Source organism: Gallus gallus, chromosome 27 (assembly GCF_016699485.2).
Source record: "Gallus gallus isolate bGalGal1 chromosome 27, bGalGal1.mat.broiler.GRCg7b, whole genome shotgun sequence".
NCBI lineage: Eukaryota > Metazoa > Chordata > Aves > Galliformes > Phasianidae > Gallus > Gallus gallus.
In genome coordinates this window covers 479968-501723 of record NC_052558.1, presented here as the reverse complement: position 1 = coordinate 501723, position 21756 = coordinate 479968, and the positions used below count along the sequence as shown (strand labels likewise).

General features: G+C 48.1%; 4 protein-coding genes across 8 annotated transcripts; 2 read left to right on the top strand and 2 right to left on the bottom strand.

Moving 5' to 3' along the window:
- Positions 1-5175: 5175 nt before the first annotated feature.
- LOC428293 (feather keratin Cos1-1/Cos1-3/Cos2-1-like) lies at positions 5176-6427 on the bottom strand. Its single transcript, XM_015299259.3, has 2 exons — positions 6321-6427; positions 5176-5944 (listed from the first exon to the last, which is right to left on the bottom strand). Exons 1-2 carry the CDS (start codon positions 6417-6419, stop codon positions 5618-5620), a joined length of 426 nt encoding a protein of 141 aa, XP_015154745.2. The 5' UTR covers positions 6420-6427; the 3' UTR covers positions 5176-5617.
- Positions 6428-13599: 7172 nt separating this feature from the next.
- Positions 13600-21742, top strand: LOC100859466 (feather keratin Cos1-1/Cos1-3/Cos2-1-like). 2 transcript variants are annotated; one of them, XM_015299255.3, is made up of 3 exons: positions 13600-13706; positions 14083-14411; positions 21329-21742. In XM_015299255.3, exons 1-2 carry the CDS (start codon positions 13608-13610, stop codon positions 14407-14409), a joined length of 426 nt encoding a protein of 141 aa, XP_015154741.1. In that variant the 5' UTR covers positions 13600-13607; the 3' UTR covers positions 14410-14411; positions 21329-21742. The 2 variants fall into 2 exon arrangements, with proteins under 2 accessions (XP_015154741.1, XP_040509173.1); XM_040653239.1 differs by lacking the exon at positions 21329-21742 and having other exon boundaries at positions 14083-14851.
- On the bottom strand, positions 17025-18324 carry LOC107055270 (feather keratin Cos1-1/Cos1-3/Cos2-1-like). The gene is made up of 3 exons (XM_046904432.1): positions 18301-18324; positions 18175-18233; positions 17025-17798 (listed from the first exon to the last, which is right to left on the bottom strand). The coding sequence occupies exons 1-3, from the start codon at positions 18322-18324 to the stop codon at positions 17471-17473; spliced, it is 411 nt and encodes a 136-aa protein (XP_046760388.1). The 3' UTR covers positions 17025-17470.
- LOC107055267 (feather keratin Cos1-1/Cos1-3/Cos2-1-like) lies at positions 20464-21742 on the top strand. 4 transcript variants are annotated; one of them, XM_015299248.3, is made up of 2 exons: positions 20464-20616; positions 20997-21742. In XM_015299248.3, exons 1-2 carry the CDS (start codon positions 20518-20520, stop codon positions 21324-21326), a joined length of 429 nt encoding a protein of 142 aa, XP_015154734.1. In that variant the 5' UTR covers positions 20464-20517; the 3' UTR covers positions 21327-21742. The 4 variants fall into 4 exon arrangements, with proteins under 4 accessions (XP_015154734.1, XP_015154735.1, XP_046760379.1 ...); XM_015299249.3 differs by having other exon boundaries at positions 20468-20616; positions 21000-21742; XM_046904423.1 differs by lacking the exon at positions 20464-20616 and adding an exon at positions 20659-20778 and having other exon boundaries at positions 21000-21742.
- Positions 21743-21756: the final 14 nt, after the last annotated feature.

The window sequence follows — 21756 nt, the reverse complement described above, 5'->3', positions numbered from 1 at the left end:
ATGGAATGGCTTGAGTTGGAATAGACCTTAAATATTATCTACTTCTAACCCTCCTGCCATGGGCAGATGGACGGATGGATGGAGTTGGTTTATCTGGTGTCACTTCTTCTGGTGCCCTACCACCCACTAGATCAGATTGCCCAGGACCCCAGTCAACTTGGTCTTGAGCACCTCTAGGGATGGAACATCCACAGTTTCTCTGGGAAATCTGTTCCAGTGTTTCACCACTGTCTGACACTGTCCCTTCCTTCTTTGCTCTCGGGTGCAAACCATGCCTCCAGATTCTGCATAGATACTGCATAGAGGATGAGAAGAAGTTAGGGGCTGTTGTAAAGGCTGCTTCTCATGCATTCTACACTCCTGGATCATTTGGTGCTATCTTATGTCCGAGTCTCTTTCCCCAGCACACTGCTGTTTAGAGCAGAATTCCCTTCTGCACAAGCTTGTGATCTGCTGATCTCTCAGAGCCTTCAGCAGCATTAGGCTCCCCACATGAGGTTAGCAGAAGTCAGGCTCACTCTCTTCAGGATATGGGTCTACAAGCCAAGGGTCTGTATCTGGGCAGAGAAGCCAGAAGGCAAGTCCTTATCACCACTGGCTCTGGTGGAGCTGGAGAAGTCTTTCTGAGCTCCAGATGGCAGTGACTGAAAGGGTTCTACTGCCATGTGTCCCACTACTGTATACCTCCAGGAATCATAGAACTGTAGAATAGTTTGTGTTGGAAAGAAAAACACCACCATGGGTAGGGATACCTTCTACTAGATCAAGCTGCTCAAAGAGCACCTCTTAAGCCAATCAAAGTTCTTCTGAATGGCACCCCTTCTTTCCAGCATGTCAGTATCAATGATACCACACAGCTTGGTGTTGTCAGCAAACTTGCTGAAGCTGCCCTCAATCCCATGGTCCAATCCCACTGACAAGTTGTTAAATAATACCAGTTCCAGAATGGACAGCTGTGGAACACCACTTGTCACTTCTCTCCACCTGGACATCAAGTTGTTTACCACAACATTTTGAGTGCAACCATCTAGCCAGTTCCTTATCCACAGAGTGGCTCATCTGTTGAATCTGAGTCCCTTCAATTTAAAGATGAGGATGTTGTGTGAGACACAAATACTTTGCACAGCATGAAAGGCCCCCTTGTGTCCTCACCTTACCCCCTGCCAGAAAGAATATCTTTCTTTCCTGGCAACTTGAGACCACCATTAAAGGGATTACTTGGAGGCTGAGGCTGGGACACAGAAAATTTTAGTGACTATGAGAAAGGAAATGTGTTCACTTCTAGAAGGTGGCTGTCAGTGTAGGCAGCACTGAGAGAGGACAAAACTGCACCAACCACACGTGATGGAGATGTTACAGAGCATTCATCTTCCTGCTTCACAGAAAGAGAGGGATCTCCCAGGTTGCATTTGGGTGCCTTACAGTCTGGAAGAACAGAAGACATAGAAAGGACTGGAGGTAGTAACAGATAAAGAGACAAGCTTAGGCCGTGATTACAGGGAGTTCAGTCTTCCCTCCTTTGGAAGGGGGAGCACTGGAAGCTCAGCCTTTTTGATATCAGTGACCAGGAGCTCAGTCCTCAGTCCAGCATGAGCTTCTAGGTTCCTGGGGTTCCTTGTCTGGGCTATCACCTGTAGTTTTAGCGTAGGAAAGACTTTCCTAGCTGCATGTTTCAGTACAGGTTGGGGGATGACCTGCTGGAGAGGAGCTCTGTAGAGAAGGACCCGGGGGTCCTGGTGGATGACAGGTTGGCCATGAGCCAGAGTGTGCCCTTGTGGCCAAGAAGGCCAATGGTATCCAGGGGTGCATTAAAAGGAGCTTGGCCAGCAGGTCAAGAGAGGTGATCCTCCCCTCCCTACTCTGCCCTGATCAGGCCTCACCTGGAGTACTGCATCCAGTTCTGGGCTCCCCAGTACAAAAAAGACAGGGACCTCCTAGAAAGAGTCCAGTGGAGGGCCACAGAGATGATAAAGGTCATGGAGCATCTCCCCTATAAGGTAAAGGCTGGGTGACTTGAATCTTTTCAGCCTTGAGAAAAGAAGACTCAGAGGTGATCTTATTAATGTTTATAAATATCTTAAGTGTGAGAAACAAAGGGACATGGCCAACCTCTTTCCAGTGGTCTGTGGGGACAGGGCAAGGGGAAAAGGCCGTAAACTGGAGCATAGGAAGTTCTGCACGAATATGAAAAAGAACTTCTTCATGGTGAGGGTCATTGGAGCACTGGAATGGGCTGCCCAGAGAGATTGTGGAATCTCCTTCTCTGGAGCTATTCAAGTCTCATCTGGATGCCAACCTGTGCAACCTGCTGTAGGGGACTTTGGCAGGGGACTAGATGATCTCTGAAGGTCCCTTCCAACCCCTACAATTCTGTGATTCTGCAACAGTTGTGGCTAGAAATGTGTGAACACCCAGACCTGGTGTGGATTCCATCACAGCTGAGGATGCTGCCAACAGTGGTGGAGGTGAAACATTCCACCATAGTGTTCTGTGGTTAAGAGCTGATGGTGTGACTGAGCAGGGCCACTACTGCAGGAGGGAGCTCCACTATGACGGCGGAGTTTCTGGCAATGCCTGACACAGAGCTCATTGCAGCTTTTGGCCAGCATGCTTTGGCACTGATTGTGGCAGGACATATCTTGAGAAGGATGGTGCACCTAGGATGGACAGAAGGGAGAAAGCAGAGCATAGGGATATGTGAGGAACTGTTCCTCAACTTGCCAAGTCACCTCCCAGAGTGGCAGATCTAAGCTGTACAGAGAGGCAAAAGATTTTTTTTGCTTTATCCAGACATGACCCTAAAAGAGAGGCTAAGCCTAACAAAGCTGCTACTCTCTTTAGTGGATATTTCATGTTGACATACTCCCAAACACTCTCTGAGTCAGACCTTCTCCTCCCTTCCCCCTGTCATTACACGTAGCACCAGGACCCAGCATGACAAGAAACGGATGAGGGGGGGAAAGGCCTTCAGACACACTTGGTTCCCAAAAAGAATGAGTTAAGAGAAGTAGATGAGAGGGTTGAAGACTTGGGGTGGATTTTTTAGTGACCCTCCTCTGCCCCAGCCTAGAGCTAGCTTCTATAGAAGTGACAATTTTCCAGGCAGCTCATGATGAATGGAAAACATCTCAGCTAATGACATAGACTATGTGGTTGTTCTCCCTTACACTGCCACTTAATTTCCTGACTTATGCTACACCCATTCCCTCATGGAGGATTCTTCTGAGTGCTGGGATTGAGAAGCCTCAGGAATTCTGGTCAAGGAATGAGTCAGTGATGGCAGAGTATTCAGCTGCAGTGTCAGATGAGTCCAGAAAAAGCAGGTAATGCTGGCCTAGGGCACTCTGGAGGTGTTGTTTCTGGCCACAATGACAGCAAGGGCCCAGCAGCTCCCAGCCCCACAATCCTTCACTTTACACACAAGAGCTTCCCTGCATTCCATTGTGCCATAACTTTGTTTTCACCTCCCTCCCAACTTGCTCTAGGAGTCACCTGTGGACCTGTGGTTGGCTTCCCAGGCAGCTGGGTGGACTCCTGGCATTCATTTCTCTTCCTCCCTCAGCTGCCCTCTGGAGAAATCACTTGACATCCTTGGATTCCTCTCAGCAGTCCCTACACTTTCATAAACTGTACTGTCAACTCATCTGGAGACTTGTCCTGCTCAGAGCATTGCAGACATGCCCTGCCAGAAAGGTCCCTAGTGTCTACTCAGTCAGCTCCTCATGGCTGGTGTCCATTCCTGTGAGTGAGTGCACATGTGCACCTTAATTGTGTAGGTGTGCACATGCATGAGGTCATGTTTCTGTGCACACATTGTTTGCACATGCATTTGTGAGTGCGTTGATGTAACTACACCTGCATGCAAGTGTGGGTGTATTTTGTCCAGCCTATGTATCTGAGTATGCAATGTGTATGCACACACAATATGTGCTAGTGCACATGTGCACAGAATTACCTTGATCCTATGTCCTGTTCCAGCAAGCTCCAGGACCTGCAGTGTCACCTCTCTGTGCTGGTGTCCGGTGCTGGTGCAAGCTCAGCCTCTCTTAGCTTGATAGGATGGAAGAAAGTCTAGAGTGTTTGGATTTCATCTAGCCCTTCTCTGGTGCCTTCCAGAAGTTTCCAGAAGCTAATCTGTTTCCATGAGGCCACCCCAGCTCCTGGTGTATCTGAAAGGACTTTTCTATGAGAATCTGCTGACTCCTTGGGGTGCAGTAGCTTTGAGTTTCAGAGGGCCCTTTGTCAGGAATTAGGAGAGGAGGGAATGCCTAGAGAGACCAATAGGAGGGAGGTGGTGACACTGCATCTGGGATCAATGGCGTCAACATAACAGCAGTGACACTGTAAATGTCCTGAGACACCCCTACCTGCAAAACCATCCAAATCCAGTACTACCATCATCCCCCAAATGCAACCTCAAAAGAGACTTCCCAGGAGAAGGCTTTCCCCACTGCTCAATCTTGGGTGAAGAGGAGGACATCTGGCTGCAGGATTCCATTGCTCAAGGGAAAGCAGGGGAATTTCAGTATCAGTTTATACCACCCTGCAGGGAGAAACATACATATGCTATGTACGAATCTTAGAAAAGCTTTCATTAAAAAAATGTTTAGACAAAATGGTTTGGCATTTGTCAGATTTAAGATTTCCTTTGGAAATATTGTGTATACTACATCCAATGTGATCCACTACTATGGCCAGTTAGCTTTTGCCAGTGTTGCAAAATTGTCATCCACCATAGAATATCCCATATACCACAGAATGCTATAAACATCAATGAGGATCCCTAGGGGTGTTTGGAAGAATTTCAGTTTCTCTGTGAAGTGTAGATCTGAGCAGAGCTGCAGAAAATCACTTCAACGCAAACCTGTGATCTGCTGCTCTCAGACCTAAGTTGAGAGGTCAGAATAGGGCTCAAACCAAAGGCAAACCCTGAAGTGACCCGGCTAGATGCTCTATTCAGTGACAGTTCTGAAACACCAAGGAGCCTGGTAAGGCCTTGTGGACAATAGGCAAGGCTGCTCTACATGTGGCCTTGACTGAAGGATGAATGCCTAGTGCGCTTCACCCTCCAGTGCTTGAGGGAGCAATGGATTTGTGCTAATTCCCATCAAAGCAAGAGTTTTCTCATCTGAACACACTAAACAGAAGTAGAAAAAATCACAGAGGGACACAACAAAGGATGCAGCAAAGGTTTATTGAATCAGAGGAGGGAAATGACATCACTCCAAGTGGAGGCCCCGAGTGCCAGGAGCAGCAGGAGCAGAGAAGAATCTGTTGCCCTTTTCCCATGGCAGAGTTGCCACGGGACACCCACCTAAGTGCTCATCAAAGGAGAGAGGCTGGCAGGTCACTCATCTGGTTTCTGGGACCTTCAAAGAGGGCTTTGGGGAGAGCAGAAGACAGCAAAGAGAAGAGTGAGAAACAGTGAGTGGAAGAGAGTATTGGTAGACACTGGCCATGTTGTCAGAGAAGCCAGGCTGGCCCCTCCTGTCTGTGCTGACAGGGCAAGCCAGACATGGTCATCTACTCTGAAAACAGCAGCACAGAGTCTGTTCTTCTGTCCAGCACCATGTCCTGAGATTGTGGGGGTCGTCGTCCGGGGCAGTGTCCAGCACCTTTAGCAGGGGGTGCACCTTCTGCCACAGTAGCGGTTGGAAATGCAGGAGAGGTCAAAGCCGCCCGAGGTGATGGGCACTCCCTGACAGCTGAGGATGCTGCCAACAGCAGCGGAGGTGGAGGATCCCACAACAGTGTTCTGTGGGAAGGAGCTGAGGATGGGTCCGGGCAGGATCACCACCACGGGAGAGGGCTCAATGGCAATGATGGAGTCCTGGCACTGCCTGACACAGGGCTCATTGCAGCTGCTGGCCAGAGGAGTTGGGCCACAGGGCCGGCATGGCACGCATGGGTTGCAGCAGGACATGTCTCGGGGATGAATGTGCACCTGTTGAGAGAGAGGCCCAATCAGAAGAAGTGGAGAGTGTGGAGCAATCTGCCATCCCACTGTGAGGGAACCAAAGCACATGCAGCACAGGGAGCTGGAGTCATTCTAGAGAGGGCCAAGACTATCTTGGCCTCCTCCTGTCTGGATCCAGATAGACCCTCTGCTGCCTATTCAGCTTCTGCCGAGACCCTAGCCCAGAAACCCCCTGAGTGCAGACCCAGGCACTGTCCCACAAAATCTTTTTCCTCTCTTCCCTCTTCACTGACAAGCAGCTCAAAGATTTGGCATGGAAGAGAGCTGACAGCAGATGAGAGTTTCACAAGGCTCAGGCCTCCTTCTGGAGAGTGAGAGAGACAAGAAGGGGACTCACACTCACCTGGCTCCGAAGAAGAAGGTGGCTAGAGTAGTGGATGAGAAAGCAAGGAGCTGGGCTGCCTTTTATAATGGACCTATACTGCCCCATATCCTGAGGCATGCATCAATTATAGCAGTGATTATTTTCTGACAAGCTCCTCCTGAATGCAGATTGTCCTGGATAATGATATGAGCCCTGTATTTTCTTCCTGTGCTGCTGTGTTTCATTTACAGCTTTAGATCATGCCCATTTCACACTGAAGGCATCCATTGAGTAGCAAGAAGGGACGCCCAAGCACTTCCGTACAACAAATATCAGTGTGGGCAACATACTCAATGAACGTGCTGTAAGAGTTCATCACAGGCAAATGATGACAGCCTGGGTCACTCCTTAGGAATTCTTAGTTTCCTATCTGGCAAGAGCTGTAGCAGCTCCTGGGTGTGACCCTGTCCTACTTGACACTGTTCTGTGGAATATTTTGCTGCCCTACTCTGTTTCTACTCGTTTTGATTCAGTGATCTTTGTATGAGGCAAGAATTTGTGTAGAGTCCTTTCCACATCTCAAAAGGAAGGCCCAAAACAAATGGTATAACAAAAAGGCTGTTTTAATACGAAAGCTGATCCAAGTCAGCCAGAACTGCTTTATTAAGGGCAAATCATTTCTGACCAAGAAAGAACAAGAATATCCACATAGACAACCAAAGTATCTTACATTCCTGTAGGTAAGAGAGATTCTGGTGAAAAGATGATTTCCTCATGTTTGAGGAAGAGCTGGACACAGATCTTCTAGGCAAAATTAATGCGCACAAGTCCATGGGCCCCAATAGAATGAGTGATTAGAGAGCCAGTAGATTGTAAAACTACTCTTTATCATCTTTGAAAGGTCTTGGAGAATGGAATAGGTATCTGAAAACTGGAGAATAGCCAATGGCACTCCAGACTTTAAGTCAACAAAGACAGTTCAGTGAACTATGAATCAATTAGCCTCATCTCCATCCTTGAAGAAGGTGATGGAGCAACTTGTTCTGCATGCCATATCTGAGCAATTGAAAGAAAAGAAGGTTATCAGGTGCTGTCTGCATGAATTTGCCAAGTGGAAATCGTGCTTGATTAACCTGATAGCCATCTGTAACGTCATTCTCAGCTGTTAAGATGAAGGGAGAACAGTGGATATTGATTTCAGCAAGGCAATTGACACTGTCTCCCACAACATCCTTGCACAGGAAAGTCTGAGCTGGTCTTCAGTGGGCAGATTCTGACATTATTGGTATTTCTTGGGAGCATCATAGAATCATAGAATCGCTAAGGTTGGAAAAGACCCACAGGATCATCCATTCCAACCATTCACCCTTCACCAATGGTTCTCGCTAAACCATGTCCCTCAACACAACATCCAAACGCTCTTTGAACACCACCAGGCTCGGTGACTCCACCACCTCTCTGGGCAGCCCATTCCAGTGCCTGACCACTCTTTCAGAGAATTAGTATTTCCTAACATCCAGCCTGAATCTTCCCTGGCGCAGCTTGAAGCCATTCCCTCTAGTCCTATCAGTAGTCACACGAGAGAAGAAGCCAACCCCCAGCTTACTACAACCTCCCTTCAGGTAGTTATAGAGAGCAGTAAGGACTCCCCCGAGTCTCCTCTTCTCTAGACTGAACAATCCTAGCTCCTTCAGCCGCTCTTCATAAGGCCTGTGCTCCAGACCCCTCACCAGCTTTGTTGCCCTCCTCTGGACACGCTCCGGGGCCTCAATGTCTTTCTTACAGCGAGGGGCCCAAAACTGGACACAGTACTCAAGTTGTGGCCTCCCCAGTGCTGAGTACAGGGGGATAATTACTTCCCTGTTCCTGCTGGCCACACTATTTCTGATACAATTTAATTTTTTAATTTCTGATTACAATTTTTCTGATACAATTTCTGATACTGTTTCTGATTGTGATACATCATGTGTGAATCCCTCATCTGCTGTCCTTCTTCCCCTGCTCTGCTGCCAAGCACTTGATATCCTGGACATGGGAGGTTTTAATTCAACTTTGTGGGGCCACCCATACCACTATCCCAGCAGCTTTCTTTTTCCTTACTTTCCGTTTTGAAACAATCTGCTCACTCAGTTTTATGGATTATGTTCTCAGCAAGATTTACTTTCCTAAACTCTTCAGTGCTTGATTCCTTCTAGACATCACCAAGCTATTCTAAGCAAGATAATATTTTGCCCTTTTAGTAATACAGGCATAGTCAAGCATGGAAATGCTGAGTGGGAGAACTAGGAACATGGCTGGGCCTAATCAGGGTACATTAACATTTCCTTTTGAGAAGCAGAATACTGCAATTTATGTTGGAAAATCTAACAAGTAGACAAAAAAGAACACAAAGATGAACAGTATCGCTCTGAGTGAAGAGGTACATGTTTTAAACTGTTGTCCTATCATCTTATCCCAGCCTTTCAGCAACCCAATTCAGGAATAGCTGAACTGAGAAAAAGAGTAAAAATATTTGGTTGTTATTGTTGTGGTTTAACCCAATATGCAACTGAGCACCACACAGTCTTTTGTTCACTCTCCCCAATCCCTATCTCCGCAGTGGGATAGGGGATAGAACTGGAAGGAAAGGTAGAACTCATAGATTGAGGTAAAGATAATTTACTTAGACAGTAAAAGAAGAGATATATAACAGTAATGATAATTATATATATATATAAATACAAAACAAGTGGTGCACAATGCAATTGCTCACCACCCAGTAACCAATTCCCAGCCAGCCCCCAAGAAGCGTCTGCCCCCCAAGAGCAACTCCTCTCAGTTTTATAGTTTCATCACATTATGTCATATGGTATGGAATATCCCTTGGCCAGTTTAAGTCAGCTGTCCTGGTTCTGTCCCCTCCCAGCTCCTTATGCCCCTCAAGCCCCCTTTCTGTCAGGACAGTATGAGAAGCTGAGAAAGTGAAACATCCTTGGCTCTGTGCAGCACTGCTCAGCAACAACTAAAATCATTGGCATGTTATCAACATTGTTTTTTTTCTAAAGTAAAAACTCTGAATCATTACAGACACCCTGAAGAAAATCAACTCTGTCCCTACTAAAATGTGGACAGTTGTTAACATTTGGTTTGTTGGTTTGTTTGTTTTTCTTACAACATGCTTAAATTTATTTTCTATTTATCTAGTTTGGAAAGAAAAGTGGCTTACTGCTGGTGTTCATTTATGCAAATATTTTTGTTGCCTCAGTGGATGTTTGATGAGTATGGGGACTCTTCTAAGGCAAAAATTTGTTGCAGCTAATACTGTACTGCAGGTCACAAAATCTTTCACTAGCAAGATTCATAGCAAAGCAACAATGAAAATCTTGGAAATGTTGGTAGTTTTCTGTCAAATACTCCATATTTGTCTGACCTCAGTTAACAGAAATCAATACGAGAGAAATACTGAGAAACAAGAAATAAAATCTGGACTTCACAGAATCATAGAATCACAGAACTGAAGGGGTCGTTGAGTTCAACCCCCCTGCTAAAGCTGGTTCCCTACAGTAGGTCACACAGGAAGGTGTCCAGACAAGTCATGAATATCTCCAGAGAAGGAGACTCCATAACTTCTCTGGGCAGCCTGTTCTAGTCCTCTGTCACTCTAACAGTAAAGAAGTTCTTTCTTGTGTGTTCGTGTGAACACCCTGTGTTCCAGACTTGATAGATTAGTTCATATCTCACCACCAGGGACAGTCATGATGTTAAGAGTGGGTGGATAGATGCTTGGAGAAGGATGGATGAATGTTTGTCTTCCTGTCTGTATGGAAGAAGAGAGAGAGAATGAGAGAAGATAGATGGAAAATGAGATGGGCAGTAGTCAACAGAGGCCATGAGAAGAGAGATACAGGACAGACAAAGGCTTAATGTTTAAAGTTTACTGGTGCCCTTATTGCAGTATGAATCCTTGCTCTGACATCATCTCTTTCTGAAATCTTAGAGCCATGGCACAGAAGAACAAGACATTTGTGAGTGAATTCATAATCTTGGTCTTAATGGACCATTTCAGGTGGCACATGGTCCTGTTTGTCATTACCTTCTCCAGGTCTCTCCTAATCTTGATGGAAATGGCCTCACCTTCGTAACTGTGGGAAGGTACTAGTACCAAATGATCTCAACATATTTCTTTTTGATGTGTAAAGAGTCCATACCAGATACATCATTGTCCATTTCTATTCTGATGCTGAGTCTCTTCTGAGCCTGGCATGCAGGGGCAAAGTGCTTACTGAAATCCTTGACTTTATGGTTTCTGTTCTCATCATCTAGGGTATTCTCTCATGTAATTTCCTACACATGCATCATTTCCATCATTCTCCTTGTTCCCTCTCTCTTCACTCACCAGAGGGCATTCTCTGATGGTTCATCCCATTTCACCACAGTTCCCATTTTCTAAGGATTTTTCAGAAAATGTGAGTTGGATATCACGTTGCATACCATCTTGCCTACCTCAGACCTAACTGTGTTTTACTCACATTGGCCTCAGTCAATGGTTGCTGTAAGTGCTGCTGTCTTTTCACTTTTCACAGAATTCAGGGAGGTGCACCCTAGTCAGGATGGAGTTTGGCTGCCCTGAGTGTAGCACTCCCCTGCAGACTCGGACAGAACTGTGCTGCCACCGACAGCCACTCTGCTGGAACTGGAACCTCCTTGGAACCTTTAAGGTCACTCATGAGGAATGCAAGACCTTGGCCCCGTAGATGGCAGTACCAGTGGATGTAATCACTGGACTGTATGTTGGGAAGTGAGTAGGTGATACTGATGCCACTGCCCTCACTGGTCTTGGCTGGCAGCTCCTGCTGCACTTGGGCTTTGCTCACAGCTACTGGTGAGAAGAAAAGATTGCTCTTTGTAAGGCCCTAGCATGACAAAAGGACATGACTTAATGTCACAGCCTCAACCTCCTTCTTTAGGAGTTGCCATGGCTCCCTTAGGAGAGAATTTCCAGGCTGCTCTACACACACACATCTGCTCTGCTTCCTCCTAACACTCTCTCTTAGGTAACAAACAGTAATGTAGTGCTCTGGACCTCTGAGTGCACCTGACAATGGTCAGAGCAGGATGATGCAGGATGACACAGGTCACCCAGCACTACTGTAACTGCAGAAACTCAGTCACAGGAGTGGGCTCTGTGCTGTTGGCCCATGACATAGTGTACCTTTTCATGCACTCATGAAGGGAATAATTCAAAAACATGCACCTGCAGACATTTGCACAAATCCAGTACACAGAAGATGAAAGTGCATGCTAATGACCCTACATATGTTAATGTACCTGTGTGACTAGAGTGATATTGGCTATCCTCCAAAGTTTAGGCACCTATCCCATTCTCCAAGACCTTTCAAACATGATAAAGAGTGGTTTGGCAGTCACTCCTGTCAGCTCGCTAATCCCCCAAGGGTGAATCCTATCAGGACCCATGGATTTGTGTGCATTGATTTTGCCTAGATTTCTGATTTCTAAGCAGCTCCTCCTCAACCATGGGGAAAGCATACTTTCTCCAGACTCTCTCTCTTACCTCCATGGTCTGGAATGGACCAAAGGACAGTCTTAGAAGTGAAGACTGAAGCAAGGTAAGTATTCATCATCTCCACTTCCTCAGCATCCCCTGTTACCAAGGCACTCACCTTGTTAAGCAGAGGACCCACATTTTCTCTCATCTTTCTTTTGCTGTTGACATACTTAAATAAGCCTTTCATATTATCTTTCATCTCCCTCACCAGATTTAATTCTAAGTGGATCTTAGCCTTCATCACTGTATCCTTGCAGTCCCTGACACCATTCATACATTCCTCCCAGGTTGCCAGGCCCTTTTTCCACATTGCATAGACTTGCACCTTCTCCTGGTGTTTCTCCATGAGCTTCTTTCTCATCCATGCAGATCTCCTGCCATTTTTGCTCAATTTCTTGATGAAGTTGGATTGAAATGTGACTGCTGGGCAAATCTGTACAGCCAGTGCTTTGTCTGCTGTGAGCTGTGCTCTTCCCACCATGAAGCACATTTTGGGTTACAGCCATGTGTGTGGACGGGGAATGGTTGCGAAACTCCTTTGGCAGAGGAGAAGGCAGCTGAGCACCTGCAGCATCCCCAGCAAGAGGGGTTGGAAGGACAGCAGAGAAATAGGATAAGATGGGAAGAGATGGTGTTGCTAAGCCCTGGTCCCTTGGCTGTGCCTGATGTGGGTGAGAGTATGATGAGCTGCCATGCAGGTCACTTGGCACTACTGCAGATCTGGAAAATCAGCAGTAGCAATAGGTCATGTTCTGCCGCCCAGGACACAGGGCACCTGCTCATGCCCACAAGAGGGGAATCATGCTCAAATCTGCACTCACAGACATTTGCACAAATCCAGCACAGAGAAGGCACAAGTGTATGCTAATGGCCCTATGTTTGTTAATGAAATGACATGGTACTCAGAGAGACTGCACAGAGAGGAAAGGCTCACTGACAGAACTGAAGAAGACATTGCAGACACTGATGCTGACAAGACATGTTTGCTCTATTGGGCCATCCATTTGAAATGTGCTAACCTGTGCTGAGAACTGCTAGGAGTAATCACAGAAATAAGTTTTTATCACTTAAGGAAAATATGTACAACATATCGTTGTACAAAAAATAAAAGGCACCACAATATGGAAAGAAAGAAAGTAGATATCTATGATAGATCTATGGATAGGATCTACTCAGTGCAATTTCAGAAAAATCTCCCTCATTCTATACAATTCCACATAAAGTCAGCGTTCCCATCTCCAGAAAGGATATAAGATTCTTTCTCTGGATGTATGGCTCCTCCTCTAACTCTTTCATATTGAAGCGGGCACTTTGGTACGCCATTTATTGTTTGGTCATTCTTAAAAACTGGAAAGACATGGCAAAACCTCTTGCCTCATACCAAGAGCACAGAGGCAAAAAGAGAAGAAAGAAAAGAAGAAAGCAGAATATTCCACAGAGGAACAGGTGGGATAGAGTCACACTCAGGAGGAGGCACATGTCTTACCAGAAAGGAAACTAAGAATTCCTAAGGAGTGACCCAGGCTGTCATCATTTGCCTGTGATGAACTCTTACAGCACGTTCATTGAGTATGTTGCCCACACTGATATTTGTTGTACGGAAGTGCTTGGGCGTCCCTTCTTGCTACTCAATGGATGCCTTCAGTGTGAAATGGGCATGATCTAAAGCTGTAAATGAAACACAGCAGCACAGGAAGAAAATACAGGGCTCATATCATTATCCAGGACAATCTGCATTCAGGAGGAGCTTGTCAGAAAATAATCACTGCTATAATTGATGCATGCCTCAGGATATGGGGCAGTATAGGTCCATTATAAAAGGCAGCCCAGCTCCTTGCTTTCTCATCCACTACTCTAGCCACCTTCTTCTTCGGAGCCAGGTGAGTGTGAGTCCCCTTCTTGTCTCTCTCACTCTCCAGAAGGAGGCCTGAGCCTTGTGAAACTCTCATCTGCTGTCAGCTCTCTTCCATGCCAAATCTTTGAGCTGCTTGTCAGTGAAGAGGGAAGAGAGGAAAAAGATTTTGTGGGACAGTGCCTGGGTCTGCACTCAGGGGGTTTCTGGGCTAGGGTCTCGGCAGAAGCTGAATAGGCAGCAGAGGGTCTATCTGGATCCGGACAGGAGGAGGCCAAGATAGTCTTGGCCCTCTCTAGAATGACTCCAGCTCCCTGTGCTGCATGTGCTTTGGTTCCCTCACAGTGGGATGGCAGATTGCTCCACACTCTCCACTTCTTCTGATTGGGCCTCTCTCTCAACAGGTGCACATTCATCCCCGAGACATGTCCTGCTGCAACCCATGCGTGCCATGCCGGCCCTGTGGCCCAACTCCTCTGGCCAGCAGCTGCAATGAGCCCTGTGTCAGGCAGTGCCAGGACTCCATCATTGCCATTGAGCCCTCTCCCGTGGTGGTGATCCTGCCCGGACCCATCCTCAGCTCCTTCCCACAGAACACTGTTGTGGGATCCTCCACCTCCGCTGCTGTTGGCAGCATCCTCAGCTGTCAGGGAGTGCCCATCACCTCGGGCGGCTTTGACCTCTCCTGCATTTCCAACCGCTACTGTGGCAGAAGGTGCACCCCCTGCTAAAGGTGCTGGACACTGCCCCGGACGACGACCCCCACAATCTCAGGACATGGTGCTGGACAGAAGAACAGACTCTGTGCTGCTGTTTTCAGAGTAGATGACCATGTCTGGCTTGCCCTGTCAGCACAGACAGGAGGGGCCAGCCTGGCTTCTCTGACAACATGGCCAGTGTCTACCAATACTCTCTTCCACTCACTCTTTCTCACTCTTCTCTTTGCTGTCTTCTGCTCTCCCCAAAGCTCTCTTTGAAGGTCCCAGAAACCAGATGAGTGACCTGCCAGCCTCTCTCCTTTGATGAGCACTTAGGTGGGTGTCCCGTGGCAACTCTGCCATGGGAAAAGGGCAACAGATTCTTCTCTGCTCCTGCTGCTCCTGGCACTCGGGGCCTCCACTTGGAGTGATGCCATTTCCCTCCTCTGATTCAATAAACCTTTGCTGCATCCTTTGTTGTGTCCCTCTGTGATTTTTTCTACTTCTGTTTAGTGTGTTCAGATGAGAAAACTCTTGCTTTGATGGGAATTAGCACAAATCCATTGCTCCCTCAAGCACTGGAGGGTGGGGCGCACTAGGCATTCATCCTTCAGTCAAGGCCACATCTAGGGCAACCTTGCTGCAGATCTGCTACATGTGTGTCTATTTTTTTGGCGGCCTCCTGTTGTCCACAAGGCCTTGCCAGGTTCCTTGGTTGTCTGGGACAGTCGCTGAATGGAGCATTCAGTGTCATCACTCCAGATTCTACCTTTAGTTGAGCCCTAGTCCAAGCTCTCACTCTGGAACTGAGTCAAACTGCATGTAACACATTTCCTGCCTGCAGTGCAGCAGTAATTGATAGATCCTTCTCATATGGTGTTAATTGACATTCTAAAGCTGAATTCTTCATTGATTCCCAGACTCACACTTCAGTGTTCCCCTTCTTTTGATAATGGTAAGATCTTTCTGGATGCCAGAATCTAGAAAGCTGAGAAAGCTGATTAGTCCAAAAAGGAACAGCAGAACTAAACACCTGATGTATGGATGTGAGGGTGACTGGTTTTAAATTTTCTGGATTGTCCTTCTTGCCCTTTTTGAAGCCTGGGTTGTCATTACCTGCCCTCCAGTCTTCAGACATCTCTCCTGTTCACCACTCCCTTTCAAAGTTAATAAAGAGTGGTTCAGCAGTCACTTCTGCCAGCTCTTACAATAAGCATGGATTCTTGCCATCAGGGCCCATGGATTTGCGTGCTGTTTTTGGCTTTCTGATCTCTGAGGAGACCCTCTTCAACCAAGATGAAGTCTTCCATTCTCCTGACTCTCCCTTTTATCTCCAGGTTCTGGGATTCCCATGGGGCAGTCTTAGAATTATAGACTGAATCAAAGAAGACATTCTGTTTCTCTGCCTTCTCGTTTCCCAGTACTAGAGTACCCATCTAATTCATCCCACATTTTCCTCAGTCCTCCTTCTACTGACATACTTCAAAAAGCTATTCTTATTCTTTACCTCTCTTGCCAGATAGAATTCTCAGTGGGCCTTACCATTCCTCTTTGCATCCCTTCAGACCTTGCCACCATTCATATATTTCTTCCAAATGTGTAGGCTTTATTTCCACATTTCATGGACCTACTTCCCTTTGAGTTTCTCCATGAACTCCTTGCCCATCCATGCAGGTCTCCTGCCATTTTTGCTCAGTTTCTTAAAAAAGCTGGACTGGGCTATGCAGCTGGTCACCTGCTCTCTCCTCAGATGAAAGACATTTTGCAGCCATTCCCCAGCTCTCCATGCACAAGGGCTGTATCCCAAACTGTACAGCAAGATGAGAAGAGCACATCTCACAGCAGACAATGTTTACCTGTACAGTGGTACTCAGCACTCATACTCCAGTACAGCTTCTGCTGTGCAGCTGTTTAGACTCCCTCAGCCCAGCTGCCTTGATGCGCGAGCACTGATGAGATAGAAACAGGACTGGCCAAGGACTTCCATCTTCACCCACCATAAAGAACATTCTACATCCCCCTCAAGATCAAGACAAAGGCTTGGAAGAATCGCTGATGCAGATGCGTACAAAGCTGCAGGAACTCCCTTTGGCATGAGCCTGTGATCTGACCAATGAGATCCTTCTCTTGGCCTTTACAACTAGTTCACTGATTCAGTGGGCACTAGTGCATATGCATGTGTTCATCTCCTTCATCAACATGGAGAAAAACAAATAACAGCCTTAATCCAAAATGTTCTGGCATGATTTTCTTTGTAGGTAGCTCGAGGTCCCATGTCTCATTCATAAAGAGCGTCAGATGAGTAGACATCTGCACAGGACAGTCTGAGCTGGTGTTCAGAGAGTAGATTCTAGCAATATTGGTATTTCACAGGAGCCTGAGGCGTGAACTTGCATCATCTGTCCATTCTCTGCAGTACTGGCCAGGCCACGTGGACAGCAGGAGGCCTGCAAAGCTACGGGTACACGTGCAGCAGAGCTGGGACAAGGCTGCTCTAGACAGGGTCTTGACTGAAGGGTGAATGTCTACGGTTGCCTCCCCATCGTGCAAATGAAGAAGTTACGTATTTGCGCTCTTTTCCATCAGAGCAAGAGTTTTCAAATCGGACCATATTAAACAGAAGAGGGACACACCATACAGAGAGACAATGAAGGTTGCAGCAAATGTTTAATGAATCTAAGGAGGGAAATGATGTCAGCCCAAGTGGAGTCATCCCAGGTGCAGAGAGCAGCAGGAGCAGAGAAGAATCTGTTGCCCTTTTCCCACGGCAGAGCTGCCACGGGACACCCACCTAAATGCCCATCAAAGAGAGTGAGGCTAGTAGGTCACTCTGCTGATTTCTGGGACCTTCAAAGAGAGTTTGGGGAGTGCAGATTACAACAGAGCAGAGAGAGAGAAAGAGTGGGTGGAAGGGCGTATTGGTAGACATTGGCCACGTAGTCAGAGAAGCCAGGCTGGCCCCTCCGGTCTGTCGTGACAGCGTAAGCCAGTTGTGGTCATCTACTGTGAAAACAGCAGCACAGAGTCTGTTCTGCCGTCCAGCGCCATGTCCTGAGATCGTGGGGGTCGTCGTCCGGGGCAGTGTCCAGCACCTTTAGCAGGGGGTGCACCTTCTGCCACAGTAGCGGTTGGAAATGCAGGAGAGGTCAAAGCCGCCCGAGGTGATGGGCACTCCCTGACAGCTGAGGATGCTGCCAACAGCGGCGGAGGTGGAGGATCCGACGGCGGTGTTCTGTGGGAAGGAGCTGAGGATGGGTCCGGGCAGGGTCACCACCACAGGAGAGGGCTCAATGACAATGGTGGAGTCCTGGCACTGCCTGACACAGGGCTCATTGCAGCTGCTGGCCAGAGGAGTCGGGCCGCAGGGCTGGCATGGCACACACGGGTTTACAGCAGGACATGTCTTTGGGTCGGCAGTGCACCTGTTGGCAGAGAGGACCGAGTGGAAAAAAACGGAGAGTCAGGAGGAGTCTGCCATCCCACCAAGAGGGAACCATGCTCATGCAGTACTGGGAGTTGGAGGCTGTGCAGGGGTGCTCATCGGCTTCCCGGTCTCTTCCAGCCAGGACCCAGAAAGAGCCACCCGGTGCCTATCAAGCTACTTCTCAGACCCTAGCCCTGAAGAACCTGAGTGCTGTCCCAGCTCCCCTCCAGGCTAAATCTTCTGCCCACTTCCCTTTACCAGGACCTGCAGCTCCAAGCTTTGTCATGGGACCGAGCTTGCAGCAGATGAGACGTCTATTGACGTCAAGCCTCCTGATGAAGACAGAGAGAGTCAGGAAGGGGGCTCACGCTCACCTGGTTCCCAAGAAGGAAGAGGCAAGAGTAGCGGATGTGAGAGTAAGGAACTGGGCTGTCTTTTATAGTGGACCGAAGCTGTCCCATATCCAGAGACATCACGTACTGTAGCGATTATTTTCTGACAAGTGCCTCTTGAATGCCAAACATCCTAGCTAATGATATGGACAGTGTGTTGGCTTCCTGTGCAGCACTGTTGTGTTTCCAGCTTTGTGTAATTTCCATTCCACACTGAAGGCATCTTTTGAGGGTCATGAAGGGAGGCCCAAGCATTTCCACACAACAAACACCAGTGTGGGAAACGGACTCATTTCGTGTGTTAGAAGAGTCCAGCAAGTGGAAATGCTGCCAGCCTGGGTCACTCCTTAGGGTTTCCTAGGAGCCCTTCTTGCAAGGGATGTACCATCTCCTGAGTGTGACCCGATCCCACTTGACACAAGTTTCTGAAAAATTCTGCCCTCCTGGTTTGTCTCCCCATGTTTTGCCTTGGGGATCTTGGAACGGGGTAAAAAGTCGCGCAGAGTCCGTTCCAGGTCTCAGAGGAAAGACCGAATGGCAAAAGGTGTATCAGCAGGGTTTTTCAGTAGGATAGAATGAGAAGGGCTATGGAGACAGCGAGTTAATCTTATGTGCAGATTAACAGGGAATCAACTGGATTTTCCCCAAGTTTCACTCTGGAGATCCTGTCCTTGGAGAGCTCCTTCTTCCTTTTCTTATCATGGTGTCTTCTATTTTCAGGGTGAACAACTGGAAAAAGTCTTGCATATTTTCCTTTCCATGACGGAAGCTCATTTCTGCCATTCCGTGCATAAATTCTCTGCACTGGTGAGCACCGCACGCTCCATCTGATTCCCCTTCTAGAACCCCTCAGGATAACAAATGGGCTTCTCAAGTCATAAACGGAAGACCCAATAGAGCAGACATGTCTTGTCAACATCAGTGGCTCCAATGCCTTTGTCAAGTTCACGTCTGTGTGCCACCGCAAAGGATCCATGCATGTGATTGGGGTTCTGGCGCTCTGGCAGTGCCAGGTGACCTGTGTGACATCTCGTCCTATGCTCTGAGTCTGGGGGGTGACCTGCTGGAAATGAGCTCTTAGGAGATGGACTTTGCAGTGCAAGGGGATAAGAGGCTGGCCATGAGTCTGCTGCGTGTCCTCGAGGACAGGAAGGCCAGCGGTGCCCTGGTGTACATCGGAAGGAGCATGGCCAGCAGGTCGAGGGAGGTGATCCTCCCCCTCTGCTCTGCCCGGAAGAGGTCACATCTAGAATACCGTGTCTAGTTCTGGGCTCCTCAGTTCAACGCTGACATGGATCTCCTTGAGAGAGTTCAGAAGGGGACCACAAAGACGATTGGGTGCCTGGAGCATCTCCCTTCTGAAGAAAGGCTGAGAGACCTGAGACTCATCAGTCCGGAGAACTGAAGGCCGCGAGCGTGTCTCATCACTGTTTACAAATATTTACAGTGGGTGATATCTGGCAGTGGTTTTCAGAGTCTTTCCTGTGGTGTACTGCGATAGAACAAGGGGCAACGGAACAGAAACTGCAACATAGGAAGTTCCTAGATGATAAGTTCCTCTGAAGATGATCACTGGAGGTCCCTTCCAATCCCTGCAAATGTGTGATTCTCCGATCCTGCTGGCTTTTGCTGGGCTTCTGCTTAAAGTCCCTCTGCCCTGATAGCTTGGATCAGGATCTACACGGGGAAGCCTGGGAAAAATCCCCTTAGTCCTGTGTGATTCTTCACTAAATCGGCGTTCCCGTCACCTGGGTGGGTATATGATTTACCCGCTGCCCCTTTGGCTCCCTTCATTTTTTTCTTTTTTCTTTTTTTTTTTTTTTCCTTCTTCTTATTAGAACAGCCCTCCTGTTACAGCATTTGCTCTTGAGTCTTCTTGTGAGGCCTGGAGAGGACTCTGCGCAACTTTGTGCCCCGTTCCAGGATCAGTGAGACAGAAGGGTCGGAGACAAAACAGGGCAGCAGGATTTTCCAGAGAGAAGGGTCAAGCGGGAGAGGGTCACACTCAGGAGCTGGCACACCTCCTCCCAGAAGGGCCCCTAAGAAGCCTTAAGGAATGACCTAGGCTGACATCATCTGCCTTTGCTGGACTCTTGTAGCACACGAAAACGAGTCTGTAGCCCACACCGGAGTTTGTTGTGCGGAAATGCTTGGGCTTCCCTTCATGCCGCTCAAAAGATGCCTTCAGTCAGGATGTGACGTGGCATAAAGCCAGAAACGAAACTGAACTGCACAGGAAGCCAGCAGACCACCCATATCATTAGCTGGGATGATTTGCATTCTGGACTAGAAAAGCTTGTCAGAAAATAATCACCACTATAAGCAATGCCTCTGGATATAGGTCATCTTAGGTCCATTATAAAAGGGACCCCAGCTCCTGGCTCTCTCATCCACTGTTTTTACCTTCTTCTCCTTGGGAACCAGGTGAGCGTGAATCTCCTTCCTGTCCCTCTCGTTCAGCTACAGGAGGTCTCAGCCCGGTGAATATCTGAGATGCTATCACTTCTGTTCCATGCCAAATCCTGGGACTGCTTGTCCCGGGGGAAAGAACCGAAGCTTTGTCCTGGACTCTGAGCCTGTGTGCAGGTAGCCTGTGTGTTCAAATTTAGGAACTAGCTGGATAGGCACGGGAGGGTATTTCTGCCCTGGAGATAGCTAGATATCTGGAGCCCAAGAACCCCTTGGCTACCCCTTCACATCCTCCAGATGCCAGTCGTGCATGTGCTTTGGTTTATTCATGGCTTGTTGGAAGTCTGTTCCTCACCTATCCCCATGTTCTGCTTCCTTCCGGCTCTCTCTCCCAGCAGGTGCACCTCCAGTCCCAAGACATGTCCTGCTGCGACCAGTGCGTGCCATGCCAGCCCTGCGGCCCGACTCCTCTGGCCAGCAGCTGCAATGAGCCCTGTGTCAGGCAGTGCCAGAACTCCACCATCGTCATTGAGCCCTCTCCCGTGGTGGTGACCCTGCCCGGACCCATCCTCAGCTCCTTCCCACAGAACACCGCCGTCGGATCCTCCACCTCCGCTGCTGTTGGCAGCATCCTCAGCTGTCAGGGAGTGCCCATCACCTCGGGCGGCTTTGACCTCTCCTGCATTTCCAACCGCTACTGTGGCAGAAGGTGCACCCCCTGCTAAAGGTGCTGGACACTGGTCCCAGACAAGGTCCCCCTCCAAATCACAGCATGGCACTGGACAGCAGAACACATGTTGTGCTGCTGCTTTTGCCCTGCAAGACAGACAGGACGGGGCCAGCTGGGCTTCGCTGACACCATGGAGAAAGTCTACCGATATTCTCTTTTGCTCTCTCTTCCTATCTAATACCTTGGTTGTCCTTTTGCCTCAGAGCTCTCTGTTAGTACCCTCAAAACCAGAATCGAGTGACTTGCAACCTCTCTTCTTTTCTTGGCCAGTATGCGTGGGCCTGGTGGCAACGCTGTCGTAGGACTGGGGAACCGGTTCATCTGTGTACCTGCTGCTCACCACACTTGCTGTCTGCACTTGCAGTGATGTCATTTCCCTCCTCTGACTCATTAAACACTTGCTGCATCCTCTTCTGTGTCCTTCA

Coding starts and splice junctions, on each gene's coding strand:
- LOC428293 (XM_015299259.3), bottom strand. CDS start 6,419: ATGCCTCAGGATATGGGGCAGTATAGGTCCATTATAAAAGGCAGCCCA. Junction 5,945..6,320: donor ACCTTCTTCTTCGGAGCCAG/GTGAGTGTGAGT, acceptor CTCTCTCAACAG/GTGCACATTCATCCCCGAGA.
- LOC100859466 (XM_015299255.3), top strand. CDS start 13,608: ATGCCTCAGGATATGGGGCAGTATAGGTCCATTATAAAAGGCAGCCCA. Junction 13,707..14,082: donor ACCTTCTTCTTCGGAGCCAG/GTGAGTGTGAGT, acceptor CTCTCTCAACAG/GTGCACATTCATCCCCGAGA.
- LOC107055270 (XM_046904432.1), bottom strand. CDS start 18,324: ATGTTTGGCATTCAAGAGGCACTT. Junction 18,234..18,300: donor TTGGCATTCAAGAGGCACTT/GTCAGAAAATAA, acceptor CCACTATAAAAG/ACAGCCCAGTTCCTTACTCT. Junction 17,799..18,174: donor TCTTCCTTCTTGGGAACCAG/GTGAGCGTGAGC, acceptor CTCTGCCAACAG/GTGCACTGCCGACCCAAAGA.
- LOC107055267 (XM_015299248.3), top strand. CDS start 20,518: ATGCCTCTGGATATAGGTCATCTTAGGTCCATTATAAAAGGGACCCCA. Junction 20,617..20,996: donor TTCTTCTCCTTGGGAACCAG/GTGAGCGTGAAT, acceptor TCTCTCTCCCAG/CAGGTGCACCTCCAGTCCCA.